The sequence below is a fragment of the Botrytis sinoallii genome (genome assembly GCF_014898435.1).
Source record: "Botrytis sinoallii strain Bc 23 chromosome Unknown BSIN_001, whole genome shotgun sequence".
Taxonomy (NCBI): domain Eukaryota; kingdom Fungi; phylum Ascomycota; class Leotiomycetes; order Helotiales; family Sclerotiniaceae; genus Botrytis; species Botrytis sinoallii.
In genome coordinates, this window is record NW_024066028.1 from 3262256 (window position 1) to 3286368 (window position 24113).

Sequence of the window (24113 nt, forward strand, 5' to 3'; positions counted from 1 at the left end):
AGCCAGCCTTGATCGCCTTGATTGAACACTGTGATCACGGTACCAAAATGCTACGGCTCCATTGATCTAAATTGTCATACCATCCATCCATTGATTGACCGAGCGACGAAGAAGGCGAGTAAATATTTGGGATATATTATTATCACATTGATTTTTTGGTCCAATATCAAAAGTTCCAAGCACATTTCATCTTCTTTTCATTGGCTGGTTCGTCCACTTTTTGCCTGCAGCAATGCGCTCAGACTGAAGTACGGGAATGATTTGTTTCAACGACATGTCAATATGTCGAATCGTCGACTGACAACAAGGGTATCTGTACATGTACTTCAAAAAATAATCACACCGGTTTGAATGAGCAGTGAATTAATTGGAATCTAGGACAAACCACCCTCAGTTTTCTGATGTTGTAGAAATCACGGAAGTGGCTGTCTAGGTACTAACTGTACTATGATAATTAATTGGTTGGGTTAAAAACGCTCCACGCACAAGCATTCTTTTTTGGGAATTTAGCCCAAAATACGAGTTGACTCAGTTGAAGGGTTTGCTGCGAATAACATTGATCCAGATTCTTTGCACAGCTCTTCTTTGTGTTGTACACAAGAAGTTTCCTGTTTTCCAATTCAAGCTTCCCCTTCATCTTTCGCTAAATCATTTCAGTTCTAAACGAAACTCAAGTAGGAGTGATGTCAGAATATTAAAAAGGAAAAACAGCTAAATATTTCAACGTGGTGGCCAAGGTCAAATAATGATATCTCTAACAATAGAGTTCATTGATGTAAGCGCTTTCATTACAACTTTACTTGTTATCAACTCCATCAATAAGATGTGAAGGTATTGGTTTCTTATCTTTCTCTAGAAGCGCGCGGCCAGGCCAGTAAGAGATGTTGAAGACAATGACCAACATGTGATTGGGTCTAAGCTTTCGCGATGTGCCGAAGTGACTTATCGAAAGTGCCGGTAGTTCATGATTCATTCGTTGAGAATACATCATTTCTCTGATCATAGTACTGATGATCTATCCTAGTGATCTGCCCTCATGCAGCCCGCCCATACGGAAACACCACACTTATCACGTGGATTGGTGATCTCATGTCTTGAATTTGGGGTTATCTTTGCAAGCTTGCACCATGTTGTTTCCCACGAATGGTGGCCAGTAGTGTGGCCCTATTTGCATTTCGAGAGTAACGTGCCAACCTTATTCTGAATTTCGATAGTCTCGGCGGCACGCTGTTTATGCACTTCTTTCTACAAGTGCAGGCAAGGTGTGATTTCTTGTGGTCATGCTAATCTTAATGCCGTTGTTGTGACACCATCAAAGCCGTTGGGGAACAATTTCGTTGGACACAATTTCTGGAAAATTAAAAAATTCTATTATCATTACAGCACTGTTACTCGACTGACGGAATCTTTTCCCGAACATTGTAATTCAAAAGACTATTGTGGCCTAAGTACGAGTCAAGGCCATCGCACCATAGACCATTGGGGCCTTGCTCAAGAACCTTGAGATCTGCTGGTTACGAAGAGGATTGAGATCGAGATTAAACACACTCGATTTTCATCTTCGTGTAAGATCCATATTTGACAGAGAAGTGCAATCTACCTAGTCAGGAAGGCAAAGAACAATCATGATTTCAGGCTCGATGTAACCACAGTCTAAGCTCTACGACATAACTAGATCTACCTAGCGAACGTTACTACATAATGAGACCTACCAGTACACAATCGTTCTCCAGTTAATCAAACATTGCTACCATTGGACAAGAAGCGAATTCAAGCGTCTCCTCTTCATTCGGTGAATCACAATGACGTTTGCTTATTGAATAACTAATTAACTTTACAATTTTGCGCTTCTTCAAAGTATCTTTGAGATTGATTTACAATGTTGAGTCAATGTCAATCTTACACCATGTCAATTGGCCGGATTGATTGATGTGATGATGTTTATTTGGACTGAATTTCACGCAATATCATGCAGTCGACGTAGCGTGATTTCTATGAGACTACGTGGGGACCAGGCTTTTGATCGGTGGCTACCACGGAGGAAGTTAGCTGTGGTGAAGAAAGGCTAGTCTGCCTTAAAACTGAAAGATCAAGTTGAAATAGATATGACTTATTCTAGACAACAATATACAAGCAACAAACATCGAATACTCGGGTGGACGTGATCTAAGATGCTGCATAGAAAGATTCACGTATCAAGGTTTCAGGATGTAAGTTGATCCAGTTACAAATGCACAAATCCAACTATTCAACTCACAGAGCTCACAAAGGACTACATATACATAGATAACATGTAATAATATCTCTCTCATTGAAAATATGCTAGTATCACCCAACTAAAACTGAACTATAAAAAAAGAGTCAAGAAAAGATAAATGAATAAAAGGAAATAGGGTATGTGCCATATATGCATGAAACAAACTCAAATAAACCACACATCCCACTCCACACATATATCCAACATCCCTCTCTTTCCCTCCCGTACCTGTACAAAGAGAACCCTATGCAATAAATAGAGAATTTTGTACCGCTAAGTGACGCAAGGAAATCGTTATCTTGTTTATGATACTAATGATATACCCTCTCTCTCTTTTTCGTCCATCGGCTCGCTAGCAAGCCAATTGGTCGATGAGATGAGCTGGGATGCTATTGTGCTTCACTTCTGTGTGAAGACACCTGTCATTTCTTCTTTTCTTCTGTTCTTCCTTCCTCTATAGGGATGAAACAAAGATCTAATAAGCCATCCCCCTGTAAGCTCCCCCGGAATTTCCACCTCCTATATTCATATTCGGGACGGTAGGCTGACGGCTCTGATGCCCAGTTCCAGCCACTGGCGCGGCTCCACCGACGAGATTTTCTTGGCTGCGCGAATATGGGTTCGCGGGCTCGTTCATGAAACTTGAGGGTTCATGTGTCTCGTGAGTGGAGTGTAGATATGGGTGTTTTGGATCGGCCTCATAGGAATGAATGCTAGATTTAGAGTCCATGAGGAGAGAGTTGCGGGCGTCGAGGGGAGTGAGATTATCAAGGTCGCGATTGAGTTTTTCTTAGAGAGAGGTTAGTTTTGAGAAGTTTGGATGGGGAGAGAAGAGACTTACCAGCTTCCTTGCGACGTTTTCGATGGGGGTTTTGTTTAATGATTGAGATGACGGCGTTGACACCAATGAGGATGGCGAGGGTACCAGTGAGAACTGATTGAATGGCAATAAGGACGACACCGGTGACAGTTTGGGTGGTTTCGGCGATACCAAGTTCTTCGACAAAGACGAGGATACATATGACAGAGAGGACACGGACGGCTTGGACGAACATGTTAATCACGTTGGCGGATTTTCTCTCGTAAGGGCGACTCCAAAGGAGAAGTGAGAGCACTGGTAAGAGAATTAGAACGAGAGTCCTGTAGTGTTGCACGGGATTACTTACTGAGGCATTCGATGATGAGTTGAGCAACGGTTTGAGTGAGACCATGTCCATCGGCTGCTGCTAAAACGCATCCTTTTGCGAACATGTAGATGATAGCTGGGACGAACAACCACCAGAAATCCTTCTTGTAGTTCTCGTAGAACATACTGTATTTGAGCCAATTGTCCTTCTTCTCGTACAAGCCTGACACATCTCCATCTCTCTCCTTAAGCTTCTTTGCCGCCGAGGAAATTTTGTAGGCGAAGAATACAAGGACAGCAGTAAAGATAGTCAATGTAACAGCAGCAAGTGTTTTAGCAGCCCATGAATCGCCATTGGTGAATTGGAATATACAGTAAAGAACCCATACACCGTAGAGAGCAAGAATCAATTGAACGGTGAGACGAGCCATAGTTTGCCAGTAATGTTTTCGGAATCCGGTAAGACTTTTTGGGAAAGATGCGAAGAGGGCCCAGGTTTCGAGGAGGACTTTGAAAGCAAGTACTGCGACGACAATAGCGGCAATAACACAAGCAACGATAAGGAGAACTGTCATGAAAGTGTTGGCTTGTGGAACTGAAAGTTCTTCAACGTAGGCCTTGATCCCCGCTACTTTTTCTTCGATGATTGCTGTCGTAGTGGTGGTGTCACTAGCATCATCCGTTCCATTGATTGACGTCACGATATCTCGAAGGTATAGTAATGATCGTTTGGAGGGAGTATCAGTTGATCCATCTGAGAATACCAACGTAGCATTTTTCAAATATGTAACACTATCAGTCGTCAAATTACCTCCAGTAGCAGCTCGGAAACTGTCAATCGATTGTTGCATGGCGGTCCAAGGAATAATACCAGTACTGAATCCAAAGTTCTTGGTGAATTGTCGATAGACCGGAGGATAGTTGACGGACATCATTCCATTCATAGCCATGCCCTGAAACCACGTCATGCATTCCGTGAACGAAGGGCTAGTGGCCGCTCCTCCGCCTGCTCCGCCTGCTCCACTGGCTGCAGCACCGAGTGCTGAAACTCCACCTACAACAGCAGCAGCTCCGGCTACAGCTGCGGCAACATAAGATACAGCGGCCACAGCAGTAGTTTTACCATTAGTGACATCTGCTTGCACGCAAGCAACCTCTTTTGCGGTGTCCAAGTCCTTGAGTTCGATTGTAGCTATGGCGGAAATATCAGGTACCGAGAAAGCAACGGCGGGAATCATCGAGGCATATTGGTTTGGAATTGCTTGTGTTCCAGAGGCAGCAAAAACTCCCACGGGGACTTTGATCAGAGCATTAGTTCTAATGATTCTTCCGTCTCGTTGAAAAGGGGATAAAACTTACTCGGACATAATTGTTCTACAAATGTGGTCGAATCACATGGGTTGAAGGTGTTTGAATAAACTGATATTCCATATGCAGTAACATTTATCTCAGCTGTGACGTTTTGAGATTTGGTACTGGATCCGGCCACATCGAAGGTGACTGTTTTCGCGTCATTATTGTACGTGACGGCCATCTTCTGGACTGAGATATTTGAATCGGCCAAACATGATGTATAACCTGTTGTCGTGAGAGTTTGGGCTGCGAGGACTCTGCCCGGCAGAGTTCCTATTAAGACTAAAGAAAGAGTTGAGAGGGTTGAAATTGGCCGTAACATCATGGCGACGGTGTGTATTGACACGCGGAAGACCGCCTCTGTATACCGTCGGGAATCCCAAAACTCAAAAAACTCAAGTTCTCTCTCTATTCAACGTCGATGTATGTTCAATTGTAAATTTGTAATGGGATGATGCTCCAATTGTATGATGAGCGGTTTCTATGATTAGGTGTCGAAAGTTTGGGGCCTCGACTTAGAAGAGTATGTGAAAAAGCTGTATAATGATAATATGGCCTAGGGTCTACCTGGAATGAATAGAAGTATGGTCAAAGCTGCAGAAGCTAGCCTTTGTATAACAGTGCAAATGTTGAAGATTGGGTAAAAGAGAGCAGGTGTATAGGAAGAGATATAATGAAGGCTGGTGCATATGATAATGCTTTTTGAGTGTATAAAATGCGTGAATTACAGATATGAGTGGGACAAACGATTGTATGAAGGAGAGAAATCTGAAAATCGCTGGTAGAAAACCGGAAAAAGCTTGTCACATTACAAAACGACAAAGCAAAGAGATGAACGAGTGTGCGTGGTATGAAGACATTAGAATCAGAATCGACACGGTTATCGGGATATCTTTTTGAACAGGGGATGAGCCATTGGAACTTGATGTCGAAAAAGAAAAAAAGATTACTTGCTCGGGACTCAGAGTCTGGAATCACCAGGGGTTCGCCAAGGATTGAGAAGTTCTAGTGGGGCCGTGGGTAAGATGGACCAAGCAGGAGTTAAAAAGCTTGGGGACCACGCCGAAACTGACAAGCCCTAGCTCAGGGGTAAAGATTGACTGAGCCACTGTTGCTACTTACTTTGGGAAAGTCCGACGATTCTTTGTATTTATTGGACAGGAGGCTTTCTAGAAAGATATCCACATTCAGGTACCGTTTCGTGAATTTATTGAAATGATTGGTCAAGTGTTGAAGATGGAGACTATGGAGTTCTCCATTAAGTTGTCTTTTCTCGCTTGTATTCCTTAGTCTGTAACAAGAATAGGACTTACGAAGCTTGGTTGGTTATGATTCAGAAAACAGACCAAGATGGAAAACGGAGCAAGATTTAATGATTATTACAAGTACACAGCCATAACCATCGATCCATCGCCAGATGGTTTGAAAATAGAAACTTGGGAATTTTTCTCTATAGAATATTCTTCGAGAACGATGAAGAAGAAGGAACGATATGATGAGAAAATATTCAATTCAATCTTTAAGCGTCTTTTCTTTTTTTTTTCATCACATCAAATCTCTAACATCGGGAGTTACTTCAGATGTTTCTGTCTGTAGTTCCCGGAGAAATCTGATGATAGTCTGACTCGGCACTTCCACAAAAATCCAATGGTGATACTAGACTTGTCTGATCTTCCTCGTGTAGCAACGATCATCATATCATCATATTGAGAAAGGGTCCCGCGGGCATTCACGAGATCCCAAAAACTAGGATATATCAATGTCTAGACGAACCAATTTCCTTACCAAAGTAGAAATAGTGGAGTAGATTAATGAACTCATAAAGCATATTCGTAAGAGTACGACACAACTGAGAATGTTTTGCATAAGGCTTCAGATTATCCAACAACGAGTGCAATTCACTTGAGCAGCATCAAGAAGTCGTGTAAGCAGTCTACAACAGTTCATCTGAAAATGGCAAGATGTTCAATTTAGTAAAACCATTTGATTTCCCCGTCCACTCCAGAATCTCCGAGGAAGAACGGCGCCAAAACAACATGTTTAAATGTTAGACTCATGTATGTTTGAGAACGGAATCTCCAAGCTACCGTTCATTCTCAACGGCCGATTCATAAAGACAGGCAGGGTACTGAGGTAACTGAACACGATTTATATTATCAAATCTACCATTCCTACAAACAACCTGGCTAAGCTTGAACATTAGATTCCTTGATTAATTCCAGCAGATACGAGAGCCACAATTATCGAATGTAACTAAGGAATTATGCCATGTAGCATTGCAGGCACCATACGAAGAAAGGAAAGAATCCTATAAGGCCATAATACCACCATATATACGAAAGCAACAACAGCAAACGAAACATTGTTTTGGAATGCGTGGGCTCAACAATAAGAGGGTATATAGGTTTGCTTTGGGCTTCTCCTAGCACATACGACCATAGACTGAGGAGAACTGGGCATCCCGTCCGCTCTGCCATACATAAGCCTCAGATCGGTAGATTAGTAGTTGGGTGGGTGACCACCAGCGAATCCCTACTGTTGTATGTTTTCTTTTGCATTTTTGTCGGTGGCGCAACCATTTCACCACACGATGAGTGATTTTTGCAATCGCTATTTTGTCATTGCGCACACTGGTGTCTCTAGCGTTGTGAGGGGTACATATCTAAGCTCCTATGGACGACGACATTCTTTCTTGGTGGGAGTGATTGTCGCATTTAGCATTCATATGCCATCGCTCTTTCAAACTCAAAACTTGATATTATTTTGTCTCATGACTCTCTACGAAAAATTCCATTATAAAACTCAAAATCATTGAAGTGATACTACGCTCATCTGAATACTATTTCAAATTCAAAATTGAGAACTGAGTAAGTACAGTGATGGTGCATACGACTAAAGTCTTGAACTTTATGGTCTGTGCTCTCACCACCAACACCCCCCTCGCTTATCCTCAAAAACTTTGCAAAGATTTTTCTCACCCATCAGGTTTAGCAAAAGGTGCCATATTGCAGACAATTTTCTAACAAACACCTATCATCATAGCCTGCCCGGCTAGCTCAATCGGTAGAGCGTGTGACTCTTAATCACAAGGTTGGGGGTTCGACCCCCCCGTTGGGCTCAATTCCCTTCAATAGAACTTTCTTTTTGAATCTTTTTGCTCCCGAGCTCCACTATAAAGTTCGAACATCTCCTGTAATGCTCTTCCTTCCCTTGGATCCCTCAGAGTATCCATCGACTTTCCTCTAGCGCGGAAAGCCCCGCCAGGGACCATCCACCCATTTGTGGATGTTCCCGGCACCTTTTTTTTTCTCAAAAGTTTTTCTCAACGATGCTTTGCTATTCGCTCTTCACTACAGTTCAATCTTCTGTTGTATCTACTGAATTACACTCTCTTTATCATATCAAGCATCAAGGACAGATGGCCGAGTGGTTATGGCGTGTGACTCAAGCTCAACAGCTTAGTTGATGTAAAATCAGCTAGAATTCTCATGGGCTTAGCCCGCGGGGGTTCGAATCCCCCTCTGTTCAATACCTTTTTGCACTTCTTGCGGGTGAATTTTTTTGGCAAGTGTGGTAGACGATGACGATCTTACCATAAGAGCATCTCTTCATATATTTGGTAGTATCGTCGCCTACCTAGATTGGATAGGTGACGGATCACCAAACTTTTTGGTGGAATACCATCCTGGGGGGGTGAGGGGGCCAGAAATTTTGGAAAAAAAGGTTGGTGATGAGATTGGCACAAGTCCCACTCATCCTGCTCTTCATGTTGCTATCTCTTCCAAGCCATTGAAATGGTGGAAAGGAAGCTCTGCAGCATCAATCCGTTTTGTCTATCGATGGTGTTGCCGAACGCGACGAGTATCTCTGCGAGCGATCGTATCATTGTTATTGTCCATGAGACGGAATATGTATAGTTGACGACAATTGGAACAACAGTGATTACTTCGAATAACAATGAAGGTTCTCAAAACCTCGGGTGATGATGTTGATGGAACAAACCCTCCGTAGTGGACGTGTATACCCACAATGATTACCTACCCAACTGCTAGGATAACCCGTTGACCACGCACCTTGCTTTTCCAAACCATGTCAAGAGCTCTAGAGCACCCGCGAATGTTTGATGACTTCGAGTCGTTAGGATGCAGCAAGGTTCATATAAAGAGATCGTGGAATGGACGCTCCGACCTACCAAGATCATTTGTTGTGATGAACAATGTCACTTGGAGGACTTTAGTAAGTGAATCTCACTAGCCAAATTAAAGTATATAGAACTGCCCAGGTGGTAGTGGAGATCAACCCATCTTTGAATGGAGCGGGGTAGCGGATTCACTTATGCATTACATTTCGGGGCATGGAACTGTTAATGATACCGACAGATGTCCATCTAGATTAAAGAACTTCTGTACCTTTGTTCAACGAAAAGTATAATATGATTCACACTCTCATTACCAAAACCTATCTCCCAACCAACTACAAGAACTCAATCCCAAGATGTACACAACAAGTTAATGGACACCGTCCACAAAAGAGTTCATTACACATGTGATCTATCCTTCAGTGTCTTTCGATCAGAAGTCCTCGTGAAGCTAGTCATAATTTCAAGTTCTGCCACTCACCTTCCTCTACAATCCACACTCAGTATTAAGATCAACGACATCCGAGATTCTCAAAAGAATACTCGACTATGTTGAACCCAGTAATATAGATTGAACCCCTCCCGAACTTATCAGAGAAGTTCTGTTACACACACGCAGCGATTGTGTTCAAGATCTATGTCAAGATTCTCAGAAGAATCGACACTAACGCAGTTTAACTCTCCGTCCCGTGGTGCATAATTCCCTGTAAACGACTTTCCAGAATCGACAATCATTGTTAACCACCTCATGAATGTTTGTTATTGCCGGTGGAGGATATCAGCTCAGAGCGTTGGATGGCATAGATGAGATTGTAAGGTCGCCTCTAGTATCGTCCAAAGACGCCAGCAGGGACCGATTACAGATAATAATGCGAGCAAAACAATATACTTTAGTCACTTTATGATGGTCGCAACGTAATTGCTATAGGACAATGTACTATATAAGTTTCAACCGTCTCTTTACATATTCAAAAAGCAGTAAGAGATTGACATCGGAGAATCTACAATCACATTGGAAAAGAGGAATTAAATTGACTGAAACCATAAATTCCAGAATTGCATATTTGAATGATTTGGTACAAGTTTAATGATAATATACAAGATAGACATAAAATGGTAAACATACACATCCAAATACACACATACACACTACTCCTCATCAGCATCAACTTCGACATAACTCTTTTTCTTTGCTGCGGCTCTTCCACTTTGCCTAGCCGGTTTAGCTTTCGTGGTCGGTTTTGCCAATTCATCATCAGCTGATAAATCAGGCATACTCAAATCATCATCCTCGTCCTCATCCGCATCTTCATTCGAGACGCTAGCACTAGGTGTCTGCACTTTCTTCGCATTCCTCTTCTTCGCCGGCGCCGGTGCTGGCTTCTTCTTAACAGGCGTGCTCTTTTTAGATGAACCAGGCCCCGCCGCAAACCCATTAGCTTCTGATCTCTCATCGACTTTAGATTGCGAAGTTTTGACCAATTCCACCACTTCGTAAACATCATTCAGACACTCTGCCTTCGCTAATTTCTCCTTAACCCCTTCATCAAAAGGCATCTTTTTCCTCTCGGTAATCTTCTTCCTTGCCTCGAAATTTGCGGGTGTAGGGTTTTTAAACATCTCATCTTCCTCTTTGGACCCTTCAGAGTTTTTCTTCTTGATTTCACGCTTCTTTGGTCGTAACCATTCTTCCATACCGACTGGCCAGTATACACGATTATCCTTTCCTCCCATGCCAACTTCTTCTTCTGGTATTATCTCTTTGCTTACTTCCTCTTCTTCTTCGACCTCATGTCCAAATTCTTCAATCTCATCTGCAATCTGCTTCTTGGTCTTCTTCTTCTTGGGCTTCTTAGGTAAGACGCGATTATCATCATCTCTTTCGTAAGGAACAACATCATTGAATTTTTCATATCCCGGCAACTTGAATGTCCTCATGAGTTCAAACACAGCTTGCTCTTTGTCTTTTGCTTCGATCATCAAATCCATATCATTGGCGCAGGGTGGAAGTGTTGCAGGTCTAGGATTATGTTTCCGTCTTTGACGACCTGTGACGGCTTGAGGCGTCTGTTCGCTGTAATGCATTTTCTGTGTAATACCTTTCTTCGTCCATCCAGCTTTGATTCTGGGAAAGAGCTCCATGATGTCCTTAGTACCTTCACGAATTTGACTAGAATCGAACATTATGTTATGATGGTGGAAATCAAGACATAGAGGAATGTTGAGCTCTTCACAGATTGGAAGGAGGTCGTGGACAGTCCACGATACATCATCGTTCTCCAAGACGAGCCGTTGTTTAATGGAAGGCGAAAGTTTGGCGTAATTTTCACGGAAGCGATCGAGCGTGGCCGCTTTGTCGCCAAATGTACCTCCCATATGCAAAATCAAGACTGCGTCTCTGTCGATCTGGGCTGGCAATTTCAGGAGTCGGAACAGTTCGTCGTGATACTCAAGGTCTCGAAATGCATTTGCAATCACTTCTGGACGAGGGGAACCTAGTTGAGTGAACTGCAGACAATTTGTTAGCTTTTAGCTTTCGAGATGAATCAAAATTAACTCACTTGTCCAGGATGTGAGCTAACTCGATGTCCCAATTCAGCTACCACTTTCCCCACCTCGGCAAGAGCTTCGCTAGCGAAGGGGGCAAGGCTATAGCCATGTTCGGCATGACTAGCGAACGGAAACATCTCCGAACTTAGTCTCATGAATTTGATACCATATTTATCATTCCATCGTAGCATTTTGGGTAGGTCTCGAACATTTGCTAGGCACAATTCTTCGACGTATCGTTGTCCTCGCTCAATAGAAGCTGGCTTCGATTTATCTGGTCGATTTTTGGTTGCATGCTCAGGTTGTGAAGGGTCTTTCAAAGGATGTCGATGTTCGACAATAGAAGCAATACGACAGGTTCGAGATGTGAAAACAGGAGGATCTGAGGATCTGAGGTAGGTATTCAGACATGCCTAGATTTTAATATCAGCATCTCGAACATATGGTTGCGACAGGAGAACTTACATATCCTAATCTTCCTTTCCATGGAAGAGGCAGATAGTCGCTATTGATTGGGGGCGGTCTTCTCGCCTCCAACTTTATAGCATCAGCATCCTCTGCCTGCCCTTCTTCATCTCCGTCAGGATCCAGCCTTTTATCCCATTCTTCTTCGTCATCCTCCTTTTTATTTCTTTTCCGCAGCCTTTTTAGCTGCCTGTTCTGCTACAAATGCTTTTATCTCATCCGACCCTTTCTTTGCAGCAATTGAGCTTTTCGTTGGGGCTTTTTTCTGTTTCTTAGCAGGCGTGGACACAGGGATATCATCACCAATATCCGTTAGGGGCGAATCGGTTTCCTCATTCTTGACGGGAACAGTTACACCATTATCCTTCGCGGGAGTTATGGGTACCTCAATTTTCTTAAGATTGAACGACTCCCCAGGCTCGTCAGCATCTGGGCTTGCACGAAGTGCTGTCTTGCTATCTACAATATCTGCATTGTGCTCGGGGTTGGTGTCAGGTTTGCCCCTGCGTGAAGACTGCCGCGAAGGTCTGGTAGGTGGTTTAATAGAAGTAGACTGAGTCGAAGGAAGAATTGGATTTGAAGCGCCATCAGTCATGGGAGTCGCCGCAGCTGTTGATCTCTTTCGTTTGGGTGCCATTTTTAGGCCTCGGAATTGAGAATTGCTTTGACGGAAGGGGGAAATTTTGCGCGCACTGCCAATGCTAGCACTGTGAAGTGACAGCCGTTTAAGATATCTGCCAGGGCACAAGTGTAAAGAAAGGGAGGTAAACATCCAATGTTGGTTGAGGTTCAAAATTAAGAAACAATAGCTGAACGAAAATTACCTACATCAAGAAGATACACATTCATTGGTAGCTTACCTCTGTCGCGTCTATGGGATGAATTGGATACGCCATGCGCTTGATCGATGGTTTATGGCTTTTGGTCTTCTCCATGGTTCTAGGTATCTGAATGAGATATGCCGGATCGAAGCTAAACAGCCATGACGTTGACGACTTTTTAGCTCTGATATCACGTGATTAACGATATCCCTTCCAACAAAACTAGGTAAGGTCATATACAGCTTGCATATCAGAGAACCATGCACCTAGCTATCATTACGAGATCGACTTGATTTCATAATTTGTGCTCTAAGCTCCAATTCCCCATCTTTTATTGGACATAAGCTCGAGCTCTGAATCGAGCTCTTACATTTCTTATTTTCTCACAAAAATTCATCCAATGGTCGCTTATTGCTCGCAGTTACAGAGCACACAGTAAGCTAAATCACCACCCAAGAGACCTTAAGCTTGAGATCATCCATGAATTTTAATAATCACGTTTTCAATTCTTGTGTTCATGATAGTCAACTGGAAACCAATGAATTAGTCGATTTCCGCGCTAGACTGACCCCCAAAATCTTGCTACAGCCCATAAATCTTGGCTAAGGTGTTAGACCTTGCTCAAGAACAGAACAACTTCGTATAGAAGATTGTATTACTAATTATCAATGACCCTTCATTATGTGTTCAAAGAGAAGAAAAGAGAAACATCCATCAGTATATGTATCGCGAAGAACAACCACACGATTAGACCACTGTGCCACGCTCACGACCAACAACTACCTTCTCATCATGAAGATCATGATGCTGAACTTGTCGTACATCGGCGATACCATCACGATGATGAGCGCTCTCTGGAGCAACTACACTGTCGTGATGATGGGTGCGCTTCTCACCAGGGACGCCACCAACACCACCCACGGGGGCTGCGACCTTGACTGCACCTGCTTCTATATCTGCCGCTAATCTGTCTAATCTGGAGCCCTCGGGAAGTTTTTGCCATGGATGGAGACCACTGTATTGAGATCGAAGAGTCAGTATCTTTGTTCAAGGAACATTTGAAAAGAACTGGAAAAGATCGTATTGGAGAACAGAGAGAACATACCTATTAAAAACATCATCCATCTCCTCGAGTGTTTTGCCTTTGGTCTCGGGAGCTGAAAGGAAAATATGGATGAAAGCAAGTGCGTTGAACGTGGCGAAGATCATGTACATCTTCCAGTTGATATTCTTCAACAGTGGTGGAACAGCAAAAGCAAGAACACAGTTCCAGAACCAATTTGCCGAAGTTGCGAGAGAAACAGCCTTTGCACGAATCTTGTTGGGGAAGATTTCGGCTGGGTAAGTCCACGATGAAGGTCCCCAGGTTGTTGCAAATGCACAAACAAATAGATATGTCATAGCGACGATGGCAGATGACACACCCTTCTTGTCATGAACAACCCATGTCAGATTTTTATTCTGTTCAGTTTGAGTCTTCGATGTGTTGTTGGGTTCACCGTAGCCTGCTTGAAGCCCACCGGCAATGAATAGGAAGGTCATCATGAGGAAGGAACCGATGAGCATGGCTGGGCGACGTCCGAAACGATCAAGATAGATGATAGCAGGTAAAGTCAACAACACATTGAGGATGTATTGAATTGAGGCGGTAATAAGCGGGTTAGCAATGTTTGCACCTTGCATGATATCTGAAAGAGCCATTAGTGATATACTCTACCACAGCCGAGAAAAAAATACTTACAAACGACGTAGTACATCATGATATTCATGCCGCAGAGTTGAGACCACATCTGAATGGACATTCCTAGAACGACACGCTTGATCATACGTGGGGCCACGAGTTGCTTGTAAGAGCTGATAGCTTCTTCACGTTCGAATCGGAGTGCCTCCTCAATCTCTTGATATTCTGCGAGAACCTTTGGGTGGTTTACATTACCGCCACCATGGAGGTCTGCAATAACCTTGATGGCTTCCTCCCATCTATCCTTGGAGGCCAACCATCTAGGAGATCGTGGTAAGAAGAACATACCAAAGAACAAGACAACTGCAGGAACGATTTGTACACCCCAGGGGATTCGGAAAGCGGAAGTAGGTTGGTCCTGTGGAAATATATTGATTAGTGTGCTAGCTCTTAGAATAGTGACATCGTACTTACTGGGTTTTCTGCACCACCTCCGATTGTCGAAGCACCGTATTGGATGAAGTACTGAATAAGAATACCCCATGTGATTGCCCATTGTTGAAGAGAGACAACTCGGCCTCTGATTTCCTTTGGAGCAATCTCTGATTGATAGACAGGGCAGATCGCAGAAGCAATGCCAACACAGATACCAGCAATGACTCGACCGACAACCAGCATAGCTACATTGATTGAAGCACACTGGATACTAAAGAAAGCATTAGTTATGTTCGAATAATTGGAGGTCAAAACTTACATTGAACCAATAATCCAAAAAATAGACGCAATTTGAATGCTAGCTCGTCTAGACCATCTATCCGCAATGAAAGAGGAAGCTAAAGCACCGATGAGAGATCCAGCGGGCATAGCACAGGTAATTCCACCTTGACCGTAGGATTGAGGATTGTGGAAGTATCTGACATATGCTTGAGTTCCAAGAACACCAGACATACTCGAGATATCGAAGCCGAAAAGACCACCGCCTATATATGTTACTCATTGTTTTGCATTGGATTCGAGGAGAATCACTTACCTATCGCGGCGAAGGCGCAAATAACGTAGACATTAGTAGTGTACCACATTATGATTGAGTGAACGACTCCTCGATGATATGATTTCCGAAGTATGGAAATGCAAAGGATGTCAAACTTGAGAAGGTATGTTTAAGGTTATTGTTGGTTGTAAGTTGGATCGTTGAATCTAGACTGTTGAAACTTTAAGTAGCAACGAGCCGAGCCACCTACGGCGGGGCAGTAAGTAATATGTTTTCATTAATCAGTTCACTGCCATATTCACCCAATAATCTGGTTTTCTACACGTGCTATGTCAAATTCTCAAGTTGATGTTGGGGTAATTTGGTGAATGAGAGACACATGCTCCTGCAAAATCGCTAATTCGCTGAAAGACGCCACTAATTTGTGAGTAGAGTTGATTCGCTCTAATCTTGAAACGGTTCAAGGCGAGGCGCATGATCTGTCTGCCTTCACCCATGCTCCGAGAGATTTAAAAGCATTCATAGGACCCTTGAGTAGAATCTGGGGTAAAATATCCGTCGGAGGGGTGAATCCCCGTAGCCTTGCAGTACTTGCTTGGCATGTTTACCTCTGCATAAACACGAACTACCTAAATACACAATTCATCTTATGCGAGTCGTATAGCAAATTTACTTCAAAGAGTTCAATTCTTGGAGTCGTGGGTAGGACGACTCAAAACATTGAACGCCCACATCATGTTTTCCGGATCGAACCTATAGCAAATCAGACGATTAGTCAAACAAACCAATTGCTTCACGCAGACTCTTTTCTAGTCACTACCTGCTTTTTTGAACGCCGAAGACGCACCGTTGCGGCTTAAGCCACTGTTGACCACTGCCAACAAAAACATGGGCTACAGATATCCAGGAATATCAAGTGAATGGGCTATTTCGAGCACGCTCCAAGAAGCATTGTTTATCCAATCATTGGTTAGATCACATGTGGTGTAAGATCCTATTTAATGCTTGTATCATTCCTCATGACCCCTGAAGAACCCGCCAAGTTGTTCCGAGGCTTGACTTGGCACTAAATGTTGCTGCGGGGTATAGCACTTCATATAGACTTTTCAACCCAAAACGTTTTTTGAATATAAAATTCACTAATTAATATTTTGATATAATTTATTTAAAAGAATATTAATATTAAAATTAATTGTTAATAAAAATCCTAAAAGGAAACTAAGAATAAAGTTTTTGATTTATATAGAAATGATTAAAAAATTAAAAAAAATATTATTATTAAAATTTAAAAGATTTGAAAGATTAGATAGTGAATATAAAATTCAAAAATTATTTTGGGTTGAAAAATCCATATGAACTACTATAGCGGGGTTGACAATGAATGGCACATATCAGCACTTGATTGATTCGCTATTGGCCAATCAATCACAGTAAATTCGCCTAGTAACTAGACAACTTAGTAGAAATAGCGAACCATCTATTAGGTAATGAATTGCATACACCGAGTAGCTGGAGAAAGCCACAATTATATACATCCGCATTCCCGATGTCCTGATCTGAACTATTTTCGTTGGAACCGAATGCTCGGGTCAAGGTCAAGATATATTCTGCCTGTGGAAAACACTTGCCTGAATTGCTTACACATGATCCCGATATGGCCTTAAAAGCTAGAGTGAATGGACCACGTCGTACACATAAGGCTGAAGCACGTGGGAATTTTAAGGACGTGGTGACAGTTCCTCAACTATGTTTTTGGGTTCTTTCCACGCGAGCGCAACGTATCTATCATGATCCTATTTAGCTTGTGAATCTGAAAGACTGGAGGTAAAGACTGACTTTGTATGGCTTCCACGTGCTGCTACTTCGCCCTTGCTATTTGTAAACTGGATAGAAGTATACGCTAAGGTCTTTCCAACTACTCTCATGTTAGAGATGTGATATTCAAAAAATGACACGACAATACTTACATTTATCGCAAATCACCACCGCTTTCAGCACATCTCCAACCTTACCGCCAGAGTTGAGGTATGTAACTTTGTTTGGGTTAGAAACATAAAATTGCAATTGGGTCGCATAACGTTTACCGTTCAAATCAGTAGAAACACCCGTGGCATAAAGACCCCTCGAGGCAACAGCTAGTGAGCCACCTAGGTCCACCATGCTGGCAATCGTGCCTCCATGAATAATATTCAAACGGTTCTAACAGAAGACAATTGAACGAGTTGCTCATATACGATTTGGAAAGTTTCCTTACGGTGTGCTCCTTCTTGATGTCAAGCTCAAAGTTTACACGTCCTGGCTCGGCTCCTGTGACTCGAAGCTTTTCAAAGTCAATGGAAATAATTCGCAGCTAAAAGATACACAGCAAATGCTTTTCCTACATTTTCACCAAAGAGTCTATAGTCAAATGTCAGTCGATATTTTTATCAAAAACTGTCGCTGCCACAATAGCAGTGAAAAATGTCCCAGATTGATCTAGTACAGAGGAGGTACGCTGTTACATTACGCAGGAGGCCCTGGGGGACCAATGAACGGTAACCTAGAACGACTAGATTGATTTCAGATACTTGCTGAAAGTCCCATACTTGAAAGAAGTGCCGACTAAACACTTGCGACGACAGACTGGAGCTGTATTTTATAAAATGACACCCCAAATACATGGAAAACAGTACCTCGGCTCAAGTCCTGATGATTCTTGAAAAGACTTCAGAACCTATTGAGTGAAGGTAATGATATCAGCATCGGCATATTTTGGTGGCCTATCGACAACTCACTGATCTCACGAATCTTAGAGCAGCCATATTGTAGGCCTCGGGAAGTAATAGTATGGTGAAGCTGGATAGATTGTTGATATAAGAATGTGTTGTAGTTACAAAAACATCGGTAATTCTGTATGAGGACACCGCGATTGGCTGAACAGGGATTAATACCCTTGGTTGTGTCTGAGGCCGCAGTAAGGCCGCCCGCTGTTCAAAGTTACTGGGGCCGCATCGGCCGGTAACGAAGTCTACCGGTGATGTCAAGCATCAAATCAATTGAATTAATTAAGGAATTCTATATCTTAAAACATTCGATCGCGGTCTTTTACCATTAATGCATGTTCGGCTGAATTTGATGTCACCAGTGCTGGTTGAAATCTCATTATGACTCTCGATACTGGCGGATATAGCACGGTGGAAGGTGTCTGATTGTGTTTGTGGTCGTGGTCGTGATAGCTGTAGTAGTTCTAGTCGTATTTTTCATGCCTTCACTACCTCATTATTCCATTTTGCGTATCTAAATTCGATCAGTTTTGATTCAAATGGAGAAATATGTGCAAAATACAAAGCTCACATGTGATACGTCGGGTGTCAACATATTGTCCATTTGTATCTTGAAACCAGATTGTCTATTCTCGACTATCGCACATAGAACAATCCATAAAACCGACCTGCCTTACTTTATAATCATTTTCTCAACATCCCATTGTATATCATCCAAAGCAAGCTTCTTCTGGATTTTCTCGATACCCGGTATATTCGCTGTTGCTACTAATTGGTACACGGGCGTCTCAGTACTCTCCTTCCTGCTTTCACCTCCTAGTTCCTCGCCATGCTTCAGTCTTCGCAGAATCAATGGGTCTCTTCCTTTACCAACTACAACTACCAAATCTCCCTTCCTCATACTCGTCCCACCAAACACGTACCGTCCCTCACTATCTCTCGAAATCGCCAACGGTAAAAACCCAAACCCATCCCTATATTGGCTCAACCTCAAATTTTCCTTCTTCAACTCACTCGGTCTGTCACCCGTCTTATTGGAGTACTCTCCATTTCTTTGTATCATTCCAACAAGCCCTTCAATCTCACCAAGAACATGTCCATACACCACCAACCTACCTCTATCAACAAAGAATTTATTCATGTTTTGAGGAAATGTTGAAGACTCTAAATTCCATTGCATACTTTCTGGCTCGCCTGGCCCCGGCAACTGAGATGAGAAATCTGGAACCCAAGACGGCCAATCTTTGTCTTTGGTGGGCTTCTTATGTGTATTAATCATTCTCAGAGCCCCTAAATCCCCATCTTCTTTTAGGATATATCGCGTAGTGTCGGTACACAGTTTCCTCAGCGACTGCTTGTGATCAATTTGTGGAAGCTGTTGTACTGGTAGTTTCTTGGTCCAGGATGTCCAAAAAGGAACTTTATACATGATGCTGGAGTCTATTGTCATTCCCAAAACACTATACACATGATCCATTGGCAACGTGGACTCTTTGCCTCGGAACCTAGCGAGAAGCTCTCCTAAATTGAGTCCCCTCTGCCCCGCGAGTTTGAACTCACGATTGGTGCCAGGAACAACATACATTGACTTCAAGGCAGTCCGGTATGTCTGCATGGCCAGGCTTAGCTGGTAGATACGCGGTATGACGTCCGGTTCATTAAGATACTGGGCAGGAATCCGATTCTTAATCTGGGGAAAGTTGTGAATGATGAAAACAAGATCGAGAATATTTGTTACATCGTGATGGCCTACAAGAATTTTTCGGTTAGAAGATAACACCATTTCTTGGATTATGCAGGATCGCGTGAAATATGGTCGAGCGAGTATATTCTGCATTGCTTTCCAGCCAGAGATATACTCCGGCCCAGTATGCCAGTCGCCGTCGACCCACTTCTGCAGCCACACTTGTAAATCAGCTGAAGGTTCCTTTTGAGCTATTGACTTGGCCTTTCTTCGCAATTCTCCGCTTTTCATCTTGAAGTGAGAGATAATCTCGGTTGCAGCATGTAGATCGACCGTTTTGTCGTCTTCACCAAGCCAGACGAGTACACGAGTAGCATTCGTGTGAATTAGATGCATGACGCGTAGTTGCGTATCTTTTTCAAATAGATCGTTCTGATCGATGCAGATGGCATCAATCCACATTGGGGCGGGGTTGGAATTATCACGAAGGACGAGAAGTGCGGAGTGGAGATAGGTGTGATACTGAAAGGCTGCCCATTCAACTTTATTGGTCTGCGGTATTCATTAGTTGATATTACTGCTGTAATTTCACCTTTTGCCGTTTTCCATAAAATATGGAAGGATGATACCATATCTACATTGAAACCTATGAAAACATGTACGGCCCATCCTCATATACTTGAATATCTAAACATTGTGTATATCTTCAAGTGTTTCAAATTTTAAGATAAGGAATCTTGGTTTCTCATAAAAGGTTTGTACCTTGTACATATTTCTCCAAGGTACCAGCTATTCGATTCATTGGTATCATTCAGCACTTGCCAAGCACTATGCCAACTCCGAGTAGATGAATACACAGCAAGGAGATGCAAATGATGACAAAAAAAAGACATACACTTTATTCTTCCCATCGCCCCACGGATATGATAGAGCTTCATACGTAGGCACATTTGGGTAGAGCGGAGAGAAATCCCCATAGAGTTCCACCGGGTGAAATTTGACATGATTCAATTCCAATTCAATCGGATCGTCCCAATTCCCAGCCTTGATACTGACCAATCGGATATACCCTTTGTGCAGAATCCCATACTGATACGATGCCGATGTATCTTTTGATTTGTAGGTAAAATTTTTAACGTATACGGATTTGAGGGGATGAACTAGAATCCAATCTATTATTTCAGACGCAAGTGGAAGGCATATCATAAAGTAAATCAGGAAACGCCGCCACTCGCCTATTTTGAATCGTGTCCCAGATAAAAAAGAAGAAGGGGGTTTCGTGTGAGCTTGTCGGACAGGAATCTGGAAATGAGTTCTATTTTGATAAGGGGTAAGAAGGATGGGCCTAAGGGTAGCTTGGATTTTGAAGGGTAGTCTTCTATACCTCTTAAGGACAGAGACAGAAAACATGTTGTTGGGTCCCTTTCATTCCGAAACTTCCTGAAGGAGGTGTAGTCAAGTTGTATTCAACTGAAGCAACGGTCATGATGATAAGCCAAGGATGCTTATGCATACCTACTCAATTACGAAATAATGTGATCACGTGAGACGCCCTCCTATTTGCTACAGGTTGATACCAGCAAAAGACAGTGTATAAGAAGAGGTTTTAGTAGACGGTGCCCGTCCTCTTCAACCTCCTTATCGCGTGCGTGGGTTTGACCCCGCCGACTGCTGGGCATGTCTATTCGTTGCGAGATTGATGGGGCACTGGAGAATTGGAGTTTGGAGCTTGCAAATTGAACAAGAATGCCATTGTACAATGTGAGGAAGATGCTAAATACAGAGTGCAAGTCACCCACATCCATCCAGCAAGTAGGTGACTAGTAGTGCTCCACCGTATTTCGTTCGCTAGAGGGAGACAAATATATGGTCCAAGCTCAAAATTCTCCACCACCAGGCTACTTATTACTTGCAAGGCTGTAGAGCTTCCTGGATTCCCTACCAGCGATGACGAATTCATAATATCTGCGAACGATAGACAATTACCATTTCAATATGTCTGTCTCAACTCTTGCTTCATTCGAGTACCTGGAAAGATTACCAGGTACAACTTTCAGGCGATTGTATCAGCAACCTTCTACTTCTTTGGCCATTTTCAGGCGCATGCTGCCTCATCTTGCCAAAACCTTTGTGATGGCACTACTCTATATGCCTAAGCCTTTACCCCTCACTGCTCTGGATCAATGGGTACAACCTAAGAGCAAGAAGTATGTGTCTTGACTTGAAATGGATGCCATATGCTAAAATGTCCTAGGCAAAAAGATCAAGCCCTATCCTTGTTATCGCGACTGCATATTGTCGATATTACTGCGCTGAGCCGAGAAGATCCTCAAACTGTAGCCTTAACTAAGAATTTTGGAGCCTCTCTACGACTGGCACTTACAGGTGGAGGAAATCATCAATCTTTCGGAGTTCCTTCGTCGGACCATATTGCGCCACATGTTGATATTGATTTCTTGGATACACATGCTCGAATACAATGGGAAGGGATTCTACATTATATGGTCAACACTGTTACATCCGGGTCAGGAAGGGATGGAAATGGGCCTGCAAATTCAGTGAAAGCACTACTTGATGCAGGAAAATTGGTTACAAGAGGTCGAAGTATCGGTATCACTCAAGCTGGATTCTCATTTCTATTGCAAGAAGCCAATGCGCAAGTCTGGACTCTGCTCCTTCTATGGATTGAAAATGCCGAAAGCATGGGAATGGATTCCGTCGATGTACTTTCTTTTCTCTTCATGCTAGGCTCCCTCGAACTCGGACGTGCATACAGCACTAAGACTCTCACAGACGCCCAACAAGGGATGCTGGCTAATCTCATCGACTTGGGGCTAATCTACCTCCCTCCTTCAGCCCCTACACAATTCTTTCCAACACGTCTAGCCACAACTCTCACCTCTGATGCCAGTGCACTTCGCACTGTGGCTGCAGGATTTGATGCCGCCTCCAAATCTGCTGCCAGCCAAAAGGGTTTTATAATAATCGAGACTAACTACCGCCTATACGCTTATACAAACTCACCCCTCCAAATTGCCGTTCTTTCACTCTTCACCAAACTCAACACTCGTTATCCCAACATGGTCAGTGGCCGCGTATCTCGCGATTCTATCCGTACCGCCATAGCTCATGGCATTACATCCGACCAAATAATTACCTACCTATCCACCCATGCGCATCCCCAACTTGTCAAAGCTTCTTCCGCATCTCATGGAGGACCTGTACTACCACCCACGGTCGTTGATCAAATCCGTCTTTGGCAATTAGAAAACGAGAGAATGAAAGCCGTACCGGGATTTTTGATGAAGGATTTTGAGACCCAGAAGGAATACGAAGGTTGTGCGAAATATGCTGAAGAGGTGGGAGTGTTGATTTGGAAGAGTGATGCGAAGAGGATGTTCTTTGTTACGAGGGTGGAACAGTTAAGAGATTACTTCAAAGCGAAGAAAATAAGACAGGGATAGGGAAGAAAGAGGAGAAAATCTTGAGTGTTGCGCTATTCATTCAGATCAACAGTGCTATTGCGTGCTGATGGATGACTGCTCATTACAAACCATGCAGCTCGATGGGATACACACAAGGAAGACAAAGTAGAACAGAGATGACGCATTTTAGCAACACGGCGCACTCCAATATTTCGATTTTCAAAAGAGAACAAAAAATTGGCCAAAAGGGAAGGTATCACGATGGATTAGGATGGGATGGGGCAGGAAATGGTGCATAGCGAGGTGTTTACGGTGTTCAAACAAAGCCACATGATTTCGGGGGATTTATATACATATACTGTAGATACCAAGACAAGTACCTAGGTAGGTAGATACCATCCTACTCGCGGTATTCACAATCTTAACATTCAGGGTCTTGTCTTCCAAAAGTCACTCAAAGACCGGAATACTCGACTTTCTAAACTAAACCGAAAATATTCGCACGATTTATGATGGATGCACGAGCAGTTTAATTGATACCTACCTACCTAGGTACATAAATAGACTTCCGGATACCTGCTATCAATTAATCGATTTACACTTCCGCCACGTAGATATCGGATTTTCCTTGGATAACATCCAAATGCCCTTAACGTGTCGGATCATTCCAACGTATCTACCTAGTATTTTCTGAGGCTCTGCTGGTCAGTAGGTAGGTAGGTAAACCTGAAGAAGTTTATCCTGGGCTGATTGATCTATTCCTTTCTTTTTTCAATTTTGTTTTATTTCATTTTATTTTGTTCCATTCCATTCCATCTTAGCATACCCAAGTACCTACCTCGAGCCTACCCACCCATCCA

General features: G+C 43.0%; 6 protein-coding genes across 6 annotated transcripts; 1 reads left to right on the top strand and 5 right to left on the bottom strand.

Annotated features, from left to right (window-relative positions):
* Positions 1–2732: 2732 nt before the first annotated feature.
* Positions 2733–5058, bottom strand: EAF02_000707 (uncharacterized protein; the record flags this gene model as incomplete). Its single annotated transcript, XM_038896755.1, has 4 exons — positions 2733–3046; positions 3099–3371; positions 3424–4680; positions 4743–5058. 4 exons carry the CDS (start codon positions 5056–5058, stop codon positions 2733–2735), a joined length of 2160 nt encoding a protein of 719 aa, XP_038763614.1.
* Positions 5059–10023: 4965 nt separating this feature from the next.
* Positions 10024–12526, bottom strand: EAF02_000708 (uncharacterized protein; the record flags this gene model as incomplete). The annotated part of the gene is made up of 4 exons (XM_038896756.1): positions 10024–11382; positions 11436–11837; positions 11890–12067; positions 12114–12526. 4 exons carry the CDS (start codon positions 12524–12526, stop codon positions 10024–10026), a joined length of 2352 nt encoding a protein of 783 aa, XP_038763615.1.
* Positions 12527–13457: 931 nt separating this feature from the next.
* EAF02_000709 (uncharacterized protein) lies at positions 13458–15470 on the bottom strand (the record flags this gene model as incomplete). Its single annotated transcript, XM_038896757.1, has 6 exons — positions 13458–13725; positions 13816–14398; positions 14452–14809; positions 14866–15097; positions 15146–15371; positions 15422–15470. 6 exons carry the CDS (start codon positions 15468–15470, stop codon positions 13458–13460), a joined length of 1716 nt encoding a protein of 571 aa, XP_038763616.1.
* A 1630-nt stretch (positions 15471–17100) lies between these two features.
* On the bottom strand, positions 17101–18183 carry EAF02_000710 (uncharacterized protein; the record flags this gene model as incomplete). Its single annotated transcript, XM_038896758.1, has 8 exons — positions 17101–17164; positions 17219–17297; positions 17350–17415; positions 17467–17581; positions 17637–17702; positions 17764–17779; positions 18055–18095; positions 18157–18183. 8 exons carry the CDS (start codon positions 18181–18183, stop codon positions 17101–17103), a joined length of 474 nt encoding a protein of 157 aa, XP_038763617.1.
* A 634-nt stretch (positions 18184–18817) lies between these two features.
* On the bottom strand, positions 18818–20290 carry EAF02_000711 (uncharacterized protein; the record flags this gene model as incomplete). Its single annotated transcript, XM_038896759.1, has 1 exon — positions 18818–20290. One exon carries the CDS (start codon positions 20288–20290, stop codon positions 18818–18820), a length of 1473 nt encoding a protein of 490 aa, XP_038763618.1.
* A 1377-nt stretch (positions 20291–21667) lies between these two features.
* EAF02_000712 (uncharacterized protein) lies at positions 21668–23843 on the top strand. The gene is made up of 2 exons (XM_038896760.1): positions 21668–22035; positions 22083–23843. Exons 1-2 carry the CDS (start codon positions 21824–21826, stop codon positions 23290–23292), a joined length of 1422 nt encoding a protein of 473 aa, XP_038763619.1. The 5' UTR covers positions 21668–21823; the 3' UTR covers positions 23293–23843.
* Positions 23844–24113: the final 270 nt, after the last annotated feature.

What these genes read in the sequence shown, in the direction of transcription:
- EAF02_000712 (XM_038896760.1), top strand. Translation starts at nt 21,824, where the DNA reads ATGTCTGTCTCAACTCTTGCTTCATTCGAGTACCTGGAAAGATTACCA. An exon ending in GTACAACCTAAGAGCAAGAA is followed by an intron (nt 22,036 to 22,082) that starts GTATGTGTCTTG and finishes AAAATGTCCTAG; the next exon opens with GCAAAAAGATCAAGCCCTAT.